The sequence below is a fragment of the Mustelus asterias genome, chromosome 25, assembly GCF_964213995.1.
Source record: "Mustelus asterias chromosome 25, sMusAst1.hap1.1, whole genome shotgun sequence".
In the NCBI taxonomy this organism is placed as follows: Eukaryota; Metazoa; Chordata; class Chondrichthyes; order Carcharhiniformes; family Triakidae; genus Mustelus; species Mustelus asterias.
The window spans coordinates 14,468,417-14,484,835 of NC_135825.1; the positions used below are offsets into that span (position 1 = coordinate 14,468,417).

Here is a 16,419-nt window from a genome sequence, read left to right on the forward strand (position 1 = left end):
CATCAAATCAGGTTTCGCTACAGAGGTCACTCACCTTCAACAGAAATGTGTCTGTCTTTAGAGTGAGTCATTGTACCAATGATATAACACAGCTGAATGTCAGAGTCAAGAGGGAAGTGAGTACAAGTGCTACACAATCAAAGAGGGGATATAATTAGCTATTTCTCATTGCGAATTCAGAACCACTGTTCTTAGTCTGTTCCTCTAAAAGCACACCCTGACAAGGCATTTATTTAGTTGTTATTTTGCACTTTCATTGCTTGTCCAGCTGCGACTTAGTGCAAAGTGCTACTGAGCACAAACCGCAGCCAAGTGGCCAATGTTATGCCTTTGTTTATAGCCAATCTGGAAGTAATGACTTCCTCAATTATACCATGCAGCCAGGTTACAACTGCTACAGTGGGAGCGGTTTCAAGTGCAAGTCAGGGTGTGCTTTTAACGAGAACAAAAATGAAGAACTTAGACAGCCTTAGCCAAGCCCATGCGGTTGTTCCCACGGTCGAAGATGGAATAATATTCTCCAATGAAAACGTCTCCCAGAATCCAGAGGCTTCCACCGGAACCACCAAATCCACTGGAGCAGCTTCTTTCATTATTGTAATTGTTCTGGAAGGAAATAGAGAACAGTTAGCGTTAAGGTATATTCCATTGCCTCTTCGGAAAGTTTGAGTGTTTTCTTTTACCCTATTGCTGTCCAATAGCTTACCTGCAAAGTATAGGCTTGTGGGGGAAGAGGGAAGTCCACTCCATTGATTGTGAAAACCACATCGGGCATGCTCTGCATGTTGTTACAGTTTATTGAGTACTGCAAGGAAATAGAAACAACACTTAGTCATTTTGTCAGTGTAGGGATTTATAATTAATCATTTTTGTGTGCAGTGGTGTTGCTAATTAATCATTACTGAACTTAATATGAGGTGACATTGGAATACACAAGCATGTTAATAACACCATTATTCCTCTGAAACTCATCCCCAAACTCCATGTCCTGGGCCTCAGCTCCCTCTGCGACTGGATCCTGATCTTCCTAACCCACAGACCACAATCAGTAAGGATAGGCAGCAACACCTCCTCCACGATCATCCTCAACACCGGTGTCCCACAAGGCTGTGTTCTCAGTCCCCTACTATCCTCCTTATACACTTATGACTGTGTGGCCAAATTCCCCTCCAACTCGCTTTTAAAGTTTGCTGACGACACAACCGTAGTGGGTCGGATCTCAAACAATGACGAGACAGAGTGCAGGAATGAGATAGAGAATCTGGTGAACTGGTGCGGCAACAATAATCTCTTCCTCAATGTCAACAAAACGAAGGAGATTGTCATTGACTTCAGGAATTGTAGAGGAGAACATGCCCCTGTCTACATCAACGGGGACGAAGTAGAAAGGGTTGAGAACTTCAAGCTTTTAGGTGTCCAGATCACCAACAACCTGTCTGGTCCCCCCCCCCATGCTGACACTATAGTTAAGAAAGCCCACAAATGCCTCTACTTTCTCAGAAGACTAAGGAAAGTTGACATGTCAGTTACGACTCTCACCAACCTTTATAGATGCACTTTAACGTGGTGTTGTGAGACTTCTTACTGTACCCACCCCAATCCAACCTCCACATCACACATTTCTAGGGTAGTACGTCATGTTGCAGTGATTGTTGCCTCTTATGGAATTTTAATTTGACACCACTCTGTGCTCTCACTCCCGCACTCCACCCCTCCTTTCCCACCCTGTCCCCTACTCCCCCACCTTGCACCCCCCCCCTCACCAACTCCCTCACCAACTCCCTCACCCTGCAAGAGGCCGAATTTCTGGAGAGCAAATAACACTTGAGAACTTGCAAAGGTTTTTACAATTGTATCTACATGCACTTTGTAATAATTGAAATGATCTGCTGCAAACTGCATTGTGAATCACTCAGTGATGCACTCTCAGGCACTCCTACACCACACCCAATGTGGAAACATGGGTTTACCTGGCCATAGTAACTTTCGGTTGCTCCAATGCTCTGCTGAATGTTTGTGATGTCTGAGGTGGAGCCAACAAGGAGGGAAGTTCCAGTATCAATAATAGCAGGACAGCCTTCAAAGCAGGCCACAACGCGACCATTGATTGTCACTCTGCGGAAGAAAAGCGTATCAAGTGTTAGCCAGTGTTAGTCTGAAACTGCCTCACGTGTTAGACCAATTGAACAAATGATGCCAAGTTGAGTTTTCTAGTTAGCAGGGACATTCATTGTATCTTCCATAAACACTGATTTAACTGAGATCTTAACATTAGTCTAAGCGTTTTATTCCATCTTTTCTTTTAGTTCATGTGTTGCAGTATAGTTTGGTGAAACTATTACCTCGCGGAGAAGTAGAAAAGACCTATTTCAGTTGTAGATGGGACTTACCTGTCAACTTGGATTTGCCAATAAGCTTCATGAGTGACGGGAACCCATTGAATTTGACCTGTGTAGTGGCTTTGATCAACTCCACCAAATAGAATTTCACTTCCGGACGCGCCATTCTGTCTGTAAAACAAAAGAGAATTTAAATAGTTCAGAGATCGGCATATTTCTGGTTTAGAGGTTTAGCACTTAGCGATGTGACTACATATTGGATATTGTATCTAAAATCACCAATGCTCTAAATCAGCTGCTGTAAGTCATTGATTGCAATAATGCCATGAAAACTAATAATGAATTCAAGGGTGGTCAATTCAAATTGAACGACTATGTCTTTTAAAGGAATTATGCAGAATATAATCTGGTTCTGTTTATTGGTTTTGTGGTGATGGACCCTTTAAGGGCAACATATAGCAGAAGAGGGTCACCTTGCTGGAGGGACCAATTGGGGCCGAGAGTGGGTAATCTTGCCAGGGGGTGGAGTCCTCTCTTGGGCAGAAGGCGTGTCGTGGACAGCCGGTAGGCCTCTCTAGCTCAAATGAGGAGGGATGAGGGGGGGTGGTGGTTACAGGCCTCTGTACAGTTTTTCCTCATTAATAAACACGCTTTGTGTTTCTGATGAAGTCTGTAGGCATGGCCGAGGGGAGACAGTGACCTCGTGGTATTGATGGGGCCTTCAGAGTGCCTAACCAAAATGGAGAAAAGCTTTTATTGTCACTCTCCCACCTTCACGGCACCCGCTCCCGCCAGCCTAAAAATTGAGGCTGGGATGGAAGTGTCCATTAAGTGGACACTTAAAGGCCTCAGTAAGTAAAAGGACAGGATTACCGCCCAAGACTCTGCCTGCCCAAGCGTGAAACTATGCCGGGCTTTGGCGGGTGTGTTCTCAGGGGCGGCGGTGGGGGGGAGGGGGGCGTGGTGGTGTTGGGGGGGGTGGGGGGGAAGGGGTTCCAGAACCATCCATTCAATTTTACACTTAACCCCTGCCGTCTCAGAAACTATGTTGAGGGGAGCATATAACTCTGCCCTCAGTGATTGATTGCTTATCCCCAGACGATGAGGCCCCGGGTCCTAACTCCACAGACAGCAGTATCTATCCTCTCAACTCCCTTCAGAATCTTGAATGTTTCAATGAGGTTGTTGTGTTGTATACCTTTGAGATATAGAATCATAGAATCCCTCCAGTGCAGAAGAAGGCCATTCGGCCCACCGAGCCTGCACCGACAACGATCCCACCAAGGTCCTATCCCTGTAACCCCATATATTTTCCCTGCTAGACCCCATGACAATAATGGACAAAGCTATCATGGCACCTAACCAGCACATCTTTGGGCTGTGGGAGGAAACCGGAGCACCTGGAGGTAAGCCACGCAGATACGGTGAGAACATGCAAACTTCACACAGTCACTCAAGCTGGGAATCGAATCCAGGTCCCTGGAGCTGTGAGGCAGCAGTGTTAACCATTGTACCACCATGTCGCCCATGCAGAGGTGATACACCATTTTCTATGTGTGGACAATAAGTTTTACTTACAATGACTGAAAATGTCTGCTCCTATGCTTGCAGCCACTAACCACACTCCAATTGCACTCCAAGTGACCCCACCCAGGCTTAATTAATCATACACAGTGAGCAGTCAACTGAGACACCTAATCAAATGTCGAACAATTGAACAACTGCTGGGTTCACCTCTAATTCTTCTAAACTACAGAGAACATAAACCGAATCTATTGAGTATCTCATCATCTGATAGCCCTCTCATCCCAGGGACCAATCTAGGCATAGAATCCCTGGTGCAGAAGGAGGCCATTCGGTCCATCGAGTCTGCACTGACCACAATCCCACCCAGGCCCTATTCCCATAACCCCACATATTTACCCCGCTAATCCCCTGACACTAGGGTCAATTTAGCATGGCCAATCAACCTAACCCACACATGTGAATCTCTGCAAATATATCTTTCCTTAGATACGGGGACCAAAACTGCGCACGGTCCAATGGGTACAATGTCACATTAAAGTACTGACTTTAACAGGTGCTCACATTGGATTTTTTTGAAACCATAGCATTCTGACCACAAAGACAAGAGGGCTAGCAATGAAGGCAAGGTGAGTGGAAGCAAAATAAGCAGTTCCTGATTCATTCAGGGAGATAAGACGCAGCAGCAAGTGCAGAAAAGGTGTTTACCTTGTTAGGTACACTGAGAAAAGAGGCTCATCCACCAGATTTTGGGACATCATGTTGTGAAATACAGTTGTGGCTCCTGCTGCCGCCAGAGACTGATAGCCCATACCTAGAATTCCATCAAATTTCACATAGCCAAAGAAGCCACCAGGTTCGCTTGTGCTCAAACCAAATTCCTGTTTCTGGATAACGATGTTCGAAACCTAGAGACAAGTAACAAATCGTGAGGATTGAAGCAGAACGTTATCCTGTGAATTGCAACTTCTCCAGAAATTGCACTCAGGTTTTCCCACACCCACACAGCCACACCCGCACCAATGGGATAGATGGCCAATTAGATTATTTTTCAGTGACCCTGGTTCGTGGATCATAGAATCCATAGAATCCCGACAGTGCAGAAGGAGGCCATTCGGCCCATCGAGTCTGCACCGTCCACAATCCCACCCAGGCTCTGCTCCAGTAGCCCCACATATTTACCCTGCTAATCCCCCTGACATTAGTGCCAATTTAGCATGGCCAATCAACCCAACCCGCACATCTTTGGCCTGTGGGAGGAAACCAGAGCACCCGGAGGAAACCCATGCAGATGAGGGGAGAATGTACAAATGCTACACAGACAGCGACCCGAGGCCGGAATTGAACCCAGGTCCCCTGGCGCTGTGAGGCTAACCACCGCGCCTCTGTGCCGCCCCAAATTTTGGAAAATTTTGGAAAAGAAATGGGGAGAAGACACACCCATTTCTTTGAAAATAGCAGTTTGGGATTATTTCCTTCTACATGACAGACACGTATAGCACTACGATAAAGGTACAGACATGTGGACAAAACATCAGGGTGTTATGGGGTCTTCCAATTGAGCACTTTACCACCTTCCAGACTGAAGATTGAGTTCAACAACTTCAGAGCATGAACTGTCTCCTCCACCTTCACCCCATTTTCATTTATTTTATTTCATTTCTTCTTTTCCTCTTATGTGTCCATTTTTATTACTTCATGTTCTTATTTTTACTTTTCCACTTCTGAAATCTCGCCCTCCATCTGGTCTTCCAAACCCCGCCTCCCAGGCTCAACTGCCTCATTCCTCAGGTTGTCCTCTGACAATCTGCGCCTAATCTTGTCCTATTTTCTATTGTCATTAGCTCTGGCGGAGGGTCGTCCAGACTCGAAACGTTGGCTCTATTCTCTCTCCACGGATGCTGTCAGACCTGCTGAGTTTTTCCAGCACTTTCTGTTTTTGTTATATAACACCATGACACCCTCATTCTGGATTATCTGTACAAGTGGATTTGACCTAACAAGCTCTGACTCAGGGTGACACCACCGAGCTAAGGCAGACAATTAATCGAGGTAATATCCTACATTCAACACAAAAAGGACATAAGGGTGTGGGGCGCACTGAAGGTTGGCCAAAGGGAGCATTTGCATCAAATTCCTACTGTTCCAACAGGAAGTTTTATTTCTAATGATCAGCTTGGAGGTTGGAGACCTACATCATCATTATATACGCACGCAACTACTTGACTTCTAATTGATCGAATTCCTTATTCTTGATTCCAAGATCTTTGTATCCTTATCTGGAACATAATGGCTGGACTTCTTCCGTCGGGAAAAGGATACAAAATTTGAGGTCACGTACCAACCGACTGAAGAACAGCTTCTTCCCTGCTGCCAACAGACTTTTGAATGGACCTACCTCGCATTAAGTTGATCTTTCTCTACATCCTAGCTATGACTGTAACACTACATTCTGCACTCTCTCCTTTCCAGAGGGGCAATCATAGAAATCGTAGAAACCCTACAGTACAGAAAGAGGCCATTCGGCCCATCGAGTCTGCACCGACCACAATCCCACCCAGGCCCCCGTATCCCTACATATTTTACCCACTAATCCCTCTAATCTACGCATCCCAGGACACTAAGGGGCAATTTTAGCATAGCCAATCAACCTAACCCGCACATCTTTGGACTGTTCCAATGGGATCTTTCCTTCTCTATGAACGGTATGTTTTGCTTGTATAGCGTGCAAGAAACAATATTTTTCATTGTATGCTAATACATGTGACAATTATAAATCAAATCAAAATCAAAATCAAAAGGAATTCTCCGGCCACCCAGCCGCGCGTTTCCCGCCAGCGGGAGGTGGTGTGTTGCTTGCTAGCGGCACGATTCCCTGGTGCCGCCGCTGTCAGTGGGATTTCTCACTGATGTCATCCCATGCCAGCTGGGAACCCACAGGCTGCTGGCTGGACTGGAGAAAGCCGCATGTGTGAACAATCTGAGAATTCCGGCCAAAACCTTTGACATCAACTATCATTATTATGTGGTTTACTTTATTTGATGACAGTTACAATCTACTTACTCTGACAGTGTCATATCCCAGTATTCCTCTCATGGCGCCTGTTCCATACTGGATAGAGACACCCTGGTTGTATGAATAATAGGTTGAAGACTCTCTGGGGTTGAATCTGCGATGCTTTGCTGCAATGGAACATTCATTTCATGAAGTTAAAACAGGTACAAACGTTGTGCCAAAAAAGAAATTCGATTACAACACATTTTATAAAGTTTTCACTTTTAACAAGAATCATTGGGGGGGAATTTACCCATCCTGTCTGCCATGGGATTCCGGCATAGATTTAAGGATTCGGGCAAGAGATACAGGAGGATCATATGAAGAGTTTTTATAATGCAGCAAGTGGTAATGACCTGGATCTCACTGCCCATGAAGATGGTGTAAGTAGCAATAATAGACCATAAGACCACAAGACATAGGCCACTCAGCCCATTGAATCTGCTTCGCCATTCAATCATAGCTGATATTTTTCTCATCCCCATTCTCCTGCCTTTTCCCCATAACTCCTGATCCCCTTATTAATCAAGAACCTATCTATCTCTGTCTTAAAGACACTCAATGACCTGGCCTCCACAGCCTTCTGCGGCAAAGAATTCCACCGATAATCAATGATTTCAAAAGCGAATTGGAAGATCACTTGAGGAAAATAAACTAGCAGTTCTACAGAGATGGGGCTTGGGAATAGAACTGGCCAAATTGTTCAACAGTGAGCTAGAATGAACCCAGTGGGTTGAATGGTCCCCTTCCGTGCAGTAATAGCTCTCAAGCTGGGATTTTCCAAACATCTACGGTGTGTTTTCTAGCAGCGGAGGCGGCCTGCCATTGGCTGCCGGTGGGATCTTCCAGTCCCGCAGATTCCAAAAGAGGCTTTGTTTGGAATGCACCCTCTGCCACTGGGGAACCTGCTGCGAGAATTCACCATCAGTGCGACTGGCAGGTCCCTATAACTTTATGACACAGTGTTAGGGTGCATGTACCGTCTCTGTACATTTTTGAGTTGTTTAATTATTGAATCATCGAATCCCTACTGTGCAGAAGGTGGCCATTTGGCCCATCGAGTCTGCACCGACTCTCCGACTGAGCACCTTATCCAAGCCCACCCCAGCCTTACCTCCACATCTCCATTTATTTACCCCCCTAACCTACACACCTTTGGACACTAAGGGGTGATTTATCATGGCTAATCCATCTAAGCTGCACATCTTTGGAGTGTGGGAGGAAACCGGAGACCCGGAGGAAACCCATGCAGACATGGGGAGAATGTGCAGACTCCACACAGACAGTGACCCAAGGCTGGAATTGAACCCGAGTCCCTGGCACTGTGAGGCAGCAGTGCTAACCACTGTGCCACCGTGTCGCCCTTTACTTACGAAGCTGAATCATTACTAAAGATCTTTCTAAATTCTTACAGGTTTTCAATCTGCTTTGTTGCCTCAAAGTCTCTACTGTCCATTATTTTTGCCTCTAATCATTCTACCCAGAAGTGTGAACTGGAAATTGTTTTACGCTTTTCAGCATAAATTGACTCTAGGATTTACCCACAGCCAGAGGAAGACAAAGAATCACAGCTAAAACCTCTAAGGAATCAAAGCTCTGTTAAAATTCTCTCCAAACCCAGACATAATCAAGCAAAATTCTAGAGTTTCGTCCAATCTTAAAAAAGAACGCTGTTTGACCGTGACTATTCTGGAAAAATACCCCCTTCCTATCCCGATAACACAACAGACCTTTGCGAGAGGGAAAGTCAATATATGTTGAACAGCAGGGTAAAGTATACTCACTGCATGATGTTTCAGAACAGTAAACGGATGGGACCCAAAGATTGGATGAGCCAGTGTCAAAGATGACGGTGAAACTCTGTGGTGGGTTTCCAATGCTGATTGCCCCAAAGTATGACAACTGTCGGCAAATACAAAAAGACAAAAAAATACATCAACAGGGAATATATCAGTGCAGCATGTGTTATTAGATACCTCTAGACCCATCAGCAAACGTAAATCTCCCGAACCCTCCTTTTCAAATCACCTGACTTGGAAGCAGGACAGTGCAACTATTTGAATGTAAGAGAGATATTGGCCAGAACCCTACCACCTGCACTGTGCTGCCTCTAAAAGTTATTCCCTGACAGAGAATCGAATCTGGGCCACCACGGTGAGAGCGTCAAATCCTAAACACTAAACCAAAAGGTGGTTGGAAAACTGACAGATTACTTACATCCAAGTAGTTAACCATTGGTTCATTTGTATCCAAGGTCTGTGGGCAGGAGGGTACATTAAACTTTGCGCAGGGATCAGATTTGTGATTCTTCAGGTAGTCTTCCAGCAACCCATTCTCATGGAGAACATCAAGGCCAGATTTGCCCTTCCACAAAGGCACCCTGCAAAAAAAGGAGGTAAGTTTCAAATTGCATCAACTTATATGGTTCCTTGCTGACAAATTATTTCTCCCTTCTCTTCATAGAATCTACAGTGCAGAAGGAGGCCATTTGGCCCATCGAGCCTGCACCAACAACAATCCCAGCCAGGTCCTATCCCTGTAACCCCATATATTTACCCTTCTAATCCTCCTGACACTAAGGGGCAATTTAGCATGGCCAATCCACCTAACCGGCACATCTTTGGACTGTGGGAGGAAACCGGAGCATCTAGAGGAAACCCATGCAGACACGGGGAGAACGTGCAGTCTCCAAACAGACGGTGACCCGAGGCCGGAATTGAACCTGGGTCCCTGGTGCTGTGAGGCAGCAGTGCTTACCACCAGCAGTGCCACCGTGCCACCCTGTCCTGTGAGGATATCCTACCTGAGCAAACATTCGGAGAGCTGGATGCAAGCGAGGGTGATGAGCAGCCACTTCATTTTGCTGGTTTGGTTCGTTCAGAGACTCTTTGGAACCTAAAGCTTTGGGGTCTGAGCTCCAGCATTTATACCCATTCAGACCAAACCATTCCATTGTCACGTGGACTCAGATACAATCATTCAACATGGCAAGCAAATATTTGTGATTTGCTTATCTCAAGCGTTATCTCTTTAATTAAGGACAATCGTTAACTTAAGTGGCAAGTAATTGAGAGCATTTGGATTTTAAGAAAACATTTTAAGTTGTGTTGGATAATTAAAACCTTGTGACTGATAACGCAACCATGAATATAGGTTGGCACAGTGATTAGCACTGCTGCCTCACAGCGCCAGGGACCTGGGTTCTATTCCCGGCTTGCATCAATGTGTGCGAAGTCTGCACGTTCTCCCGATGTCTGCATGGGTTTCCTCTGGGTGGTCCGGTTTCCTCCCATAGTCCGAAAGACGTGCTGGTTAGGTGCATTGGCCATGCTAAATTCTCCCTCAGTGTACCCGAACAGGTGCCAGAGTGTGGCGACTAGGGGATTTTCACAGTAACTTCATTGCAGTGTTAATGTAAGCTGACTTGTGACACTAATAAATAAACTTTAAATACCTGCAAATTGGGCTAAAGACCGTCATATCAGAAGCACAAAATATCAATGTCACAAGTGCACCAGAGAATAAGTCAACTGGTTCACTGTGAGGTATAACCTTTAACTGATGGCACCTTTTTTGATTTGATTTATTATTGTCACATAGAAACCCTACAGTGCAGAAGGAGGCCATTCGGCCCATCGAGTCTGCACCGACCACAATCCCACCCAGGCCCTACCCCCACATATTTTACCCGCTAAACCCTCTAATGTACACATCCCAGGACACTAAGGGGCAATTTTTAACCTAGCCAATCAACCTAACCCGCACATCTTTGGACTGTGGGAGGAAACCGGAGCACCCGGAGGAAACCCACGCAGACACGAGGAGAATGTGCAAACTCCACACAGACAGTGACCTGAGCTGGGAATCGAACCCGGGACCCTGGAGCTGTGAAGCAGCAGTGCTAACCACTGTGCTACCGTGTATTAGTATACTGTGAAAAATATTGTTTCTTGCATGCTACACAGACAAAGCATACTGTACATAGAGAAGGAAAGGAGAAGGTGCAGAATGTAGTGTTACAGTCAAAGCTTGGGTGTAGAGAAAGATCAACTTAATATGAGATAGTATTTTAGAAGCATAGAATGAGAGCAAAAGTTAGAATTAGAGGATATGCTGGGCACAGTTTACAAGAAGTTGCCACACTCTGGCGCCATCTTAGATAGATAGCAACTGTGGAAGTTGAAGCTTGTCTGGTGGTAAATTTCCTGTGTAGGTGCTAATTTCTTATACTTTATTTGCGAGGGCTCAATTGGCAACACTAGCTGCTGACCTAGAAAAACCATTTGACTCCAAACAGAATGTTTTTGCATTTGAAATTTTGAAATATACTCTTCGGTCCAGTGTAGATTTTGAGTTGGTGACAGAAATTTCACTTTAAAGTCATAGAGTCATAGAGGTTTACAGCATGGAAACAGGCCCTTCAGCCCAACTTGTCCATGCCGCCTTTATTTTTAAAACCCCTAAGCTCATCCCAATTGCCTGCATTTGGTACATATCGCTCTCCCCATCTTACCCATGTAACTGTCTAAATACTTTTTAAAAGACAAAATTGTACCCGCCTCCACTACTACCTCTGGCAGCTTGTTCCAGACACTCACCACCCTCTGTGTGAAAAAATTGCCCCTCTGGACACTTTTGTACCTCTCCCGTCTCACCTTAAACCTATGCCCTCTAGTTTTAGACTCCCCTACCTTTGGGAAAAGATATTGACTATCCAGCTGATCTGTGCCCCTCATTATTTTATAGACCTCTTTAAGATCACCCCTCAGACTTCTACGCTCCAGAGAAAAAAGTCCCAGTCTATCCAGCTTCCCCTTATAACTCAAACCATCAAGTCCTGGTAACATCCTAGTAAATCTCTTTTGCACCCTTTCTAGTTTAATAATATCCTTTCTATAATAGGGTGACCAGAACTGTATGCAGTATTCCTAGTGTGGCCTTACCAATGTCTTGTACAACTTCAACAAGACGTCCCAACTCCTGTATTCAATGTTCTGACCAATGAACCCAAGCATGCTGAATGCCTTCTTCACCACTCTGTCCACCTGTGACTCTGCTTTTCACAGGCTATGAACATGTACCCCTAGATCTCTTTATTCTGTAACTCTCCCCAATGCCCTACCATTAACTGAGTAAGTCCTGCCCTGGTTCAATCTCCCAAAATGCATCACCTCGCATTTATCTAAATTAAACTCCATCTGCCATTCATCAGCCCACTGGCCCAATTGATCAAGATCCCTTTGCAATCGGAGATAACTTTCTTCACTGCCCACTATGCCACCAATCTTGATGTCATCTGCAAACTTACTAACCATGCTTCCTATATTCTCATCCAAATCATTAATATAAATGACAAATAATAGTGGACCCATGGCATTCTGGCTTTAAAAGCCCCAGTCCAGGATTGGAACATAGAATCTAAACTTTCAGATAAATTGTCATGTTAATATGTGGATCTTCTGCCTGTTCATGTGAACTTTATCAAGGAAGAGCAAAAAGGTTCACTGAATGTTCGAGCCAATATTCACTCCTTCAACCAATATCGCCAAAAGACTCACCTGCTGAAAGAGCAGCTCTGAAAGCTCATGATTCCAAAAAAACCTATTGGACATTAGCCTGGTGTTGTGAGACTTCTTACTGTGTCCACCTCAGTCCAAAGCCGGCATCTCCACATCATGGCCAGAAGAGGCTAGCAAATTTTTAAAAATTTGTTTTTGAGATGTGAACATTACTAGTGCTGCCATCATCAATTTCCCATCCCTAATTACCCAAGGTGATGGTAACCTTATCAACATTTCTGTCATGGGATGATACAACTGAGTGACCATTTCGGAGAGCATTTAAGAGTCAACCACATTGCTGTGGCTCTGGGGTCACACATAGGACAGACTGGGTAAGGATGGCAGATTCCTGGCCCTGAAGGACATTTGTGATCCCGAAAGGGTTTTAACAGTAATTCAATAGTTAATGATCATTATTAATAAAACTAGCATTCTATTCCAGATTTATGGATCAATTGAATTGGAATTCACAGTAGGATTGGAACACTCATGATTCTGGTGATTAGGTGTCTGGATTGCTAGGTCATGCCACCAACCACCTCTACCCACGCATTCCTTTCCAGTTGTCACTTCTGTGTGAAAAGTGCCTGCTGCCTATATGTACAATTGTGTCCATCCTTGAGTAACAAATTATTTCACCCATTGCAGCATGGGGCACAGTGGTTAGCACTGCTGTCTCATAGTGCCAGAGACCTGGGTTCAATTCCGCCCTTGGGTCACTGTCTGTGTGGAGTTTGCACGTTCTCTCAGTGTCTGTGTGGGTTTCCTTCGGGTGCTCCGGGTTCCTCCCACAATCCAATGATGTGCAGGTTGGTTGGATTGGCCATGCTAAATTATCCCTTAGTGTCCCAAAATGTCCAGGTTAGGTGGATTGGCCATGCTAAATTGCCCCTTGGTGTCCCAAGATTAGGTGCAAAGGCCATGGGAAATTGTCCCACAGTGTCTCAAGATGTGGAGGTTAGGGGGATTGGCCATGCTAAATTGCCCCTTAGTGTCCCCATAGATTTGGGGGATTAGCAGGGAAATGCATGGGGTTATGGGAAAAGGGCGGAGTTGTGCGTGGGTAAAACGCTCTGTCGGAGAGTTGGTACAGACTTGATGGGCTGAATGGCCTCCTTCTGCACTGTAGGGATTCTATGATAATGTAATTGATCCCAGCATTTTCCAGCCCAAGTAATGGAGTAAGCCAAGGCTCCTCCACCCATTTCCTAACCACTGGACACTGTGGATTGTTGTACCTCTGAACATTGTGAAAGGGCAAGATTACAAACTGATGTAACCACCAATGTGTCCAGCAATGCACATGCATTCATTATAAATGTTCAAGCCAAGAAAAAGTCACTTGTGTGAATTCAGCAGTTGCCAATAGAAGAGAAACTCAACATTACTGTTAATCTTTAGGAATTAAAGCTATACTGTAAAACACTGGGTATTCATGTTGCAAACATTGATTTCATAAACCATGCTTTTTTTAAAATAAGATTTGGTTTGGGAGTTGGGTTTTCTTTATAACATGTAGTAATGCGTTCCAGTACATTATAACTTTCAGACACTACTTTTAAGATTTTGAACACAAACATATCGTTAAAGTGGCTGCTACCAGGTGATCTTTGGCATTTTGAACTCTAGATAATCCTGAGCGTCAAACAAGCACTGAATTAAATGTGGACATTCAAAGCCATCAAGGAATTCACATATCCCATTGTTCAAGGATGGGTCGTCAATGAAACAACAAAATCTTTTTCACCGTTGGCTAAAAGAAACATTGAAATTCAATGTGTGTAGATGCATGTGAATGGGTCAAACCAACATTAGGGGTGGCACAGTGGCACAGTGGTTAGCACTGTTGCCTCACAGCGCCAGGGACCCGGGTTCGATTCCCGGCTTGGGTCACTGTCTGTGTGGAGTTTGTACGTTCTCCCCGTGTCTGCGTGGGTTTCCTCCAGGTGCTCCGGTTTCCTCCCACAATCCAAAGATGTGCAGGTTAGGTGGATTGGCCATGCTAAATTGCCCCTTGGTGTCAGGGGGACTAACTAGGGTAAATGCATGGGGTTATGGGGACAGGGCCTGGGTGGGATTGTGGTTGGTGCAGACTCGATGGGCCGAATGTCCTCTGTACTGTGATTCTGTTACATTTCATTGTATTTCCCACATCCAAACTAGGGTGGGTGCATCTCAAAGTATCACGCAACAATCCACATCTTTCGTTGGAAAAAGTAACTCTGAACTTGTCCAAGTCACATGAGAAGGATGCCATTTCATTGCTTGATTTTAATATAACAGTGGGAGCTATTCTGCTGAGACAACATGCTATTGGAAAGCCATGCAGCAGGCTGCAAGATGACTTATCAGCCATCTTCATACTCTTTTGGGATTAAATCCATACTGAAGAACTCTGGGCAGTCCTCACCAGGTTTGGCTGTGGTAAGTGAACAGAAATAGCCTTTTTGTCTTTGTTTTCCGACTGAACCGTGTCATTGATTACATCTAATTTGCCTACAATCAGTCACTTTGTATTATTCCGTGGCCCAACACCATCTGGACATTTATTTTTCCATTTTAGAGGACTGATTTCCCTTCCACTTAACCAGCAATTGATAACAACTTGATAACTTTTTGCCCCTTCTGCAATGTATAATATTTAGCTTACTGTTTGTAGTTCCAGTGCATATCCATTACGCGCACTGACCCAATCAGGGCAGTGAAATAATTCCAACGCAGGGCATTACAGAAGAACCTGTTGCTACCAAAGCTATTTCTTTCATAGGTATTTCATTAGATATCCAAAATTTTACTAATTTTGTTTTCGCTAGGTTAGATTTAAAATTTCTGTGAGATGGTGATGAAAAATGTAATGAACCAGTGCATCAGATTTAGTCTAGTCCACCAGTGATACAGTCACCTTCGATTCTTTAAGGTTGAGATAACCTTCTGCGGTCCTGCGCGCAATCTCCTGTGTAATCACCATATGGTGTGTGTTGTCCTTGAAAAGTTCTTGTTATGCCTGGACCAAGACATTAGAGTAATTGCAACTTCAATGATTTTTTGTACTGCCTAGTTCCTGGTTGTGTTCAAAGACCACCGATCGTTTTTAGCAGTGATTTTGACTAGGTTGACATTAACATGTGTGCTCAAATTGCAAGCAGAAATTCCCAAACAGTTGTTCTCCATTTACCGTTGACTGCCATTTCCAAGGAATTATCATTGAAGGCTCAGTTTTTAGTGCTGTACTGATGCTGTTCTATGATCATAGAATCCCTACAATAGAGAAGGAGGCCATTCAGCTCATTGAGTCTGTACTGACCACAATCCCATACAGGCCCCATTCCCACACATTTACCCTGCTAATCCCCCTGACACTAGGGTCAATTTAGGGTACTAAAAGAGATGGCGGGAGAAATAGCAAATGCACTGGTGGTAATTTACCAAAGTTCACTGGACTCTGGGGTGGTTCCCGCAGATTGGAAAACGGCAAATGTGACTCCACTGTTTAAAAAAGGAGGTAGACAAAAGGCGGGTAACTATAGGCCGGTTTAGCTTAACTTCTGTAGTAGGGAAAATGCTTGAATCTATCATCAAGGAAGAAATAGCGAGACATCTGGATATAAATTGTCCCATTGGTAAGACGCAGCATGGGTTCATGAAGGGCAGGTCATGTTTGACTAATTTGGTGGAATTCTTTGAGAACATTACATGTGCAGTGGACAATGGGGAACCTGTGGATGTGGTGTATCTGGATTTCCAGAAGGCATTTGACAAGGCGCTGCACCAAAGACTGTTACATAAGATAAAGCTGCACAGTGTTACAGGTAATGTATTAGCATGGATAAAGGATTGGTTAACTAACAGAATGCAAAGAGTGGAGGTAAATGGGTGTTTTTCTGGTTGGCGATCAGTGACTACTGGTGTGCCTCAGGGATCAATGTTGGGACCGCAATTG

At 44.6% G+C, this 16,419-nt stretch overlaps 1 protein-coding gene across 1 annotated transcript; it reads right to left on the reverse strand.

The window, feature by feature from the left end:
- Positions 1 to 459: 459 nt before the first annotated feature.
- LOC144511815 (pepsin A-like) lies at positions 460 to 9,777 on the reverse strand. The gene is made up of 9 exons (XM_078242164.1): positions 9,722 to 9,777; positions 9,136 to 9,298; positions 8,703 to 8,820; positions 6,928 to 7,046; positions 4,572 to 4,771; positions 2,391 to 2,510; positions 1,971 to 2,115; positions 707 to 805; positions 460 to 606 (listed from the first exon to the last, which is right to left on the reverse strand). Exons 1-9 carry the CDS (start codon positions 9,775 to 9,777, stop codon positions 460 to 462), a joined length of 1,167 nt encoding a protein of 388 aa, XP_078098290.1.
- Between the last annotated feature and the right edge of the window lie 6,642 nt (positions 9,778 to 16,419).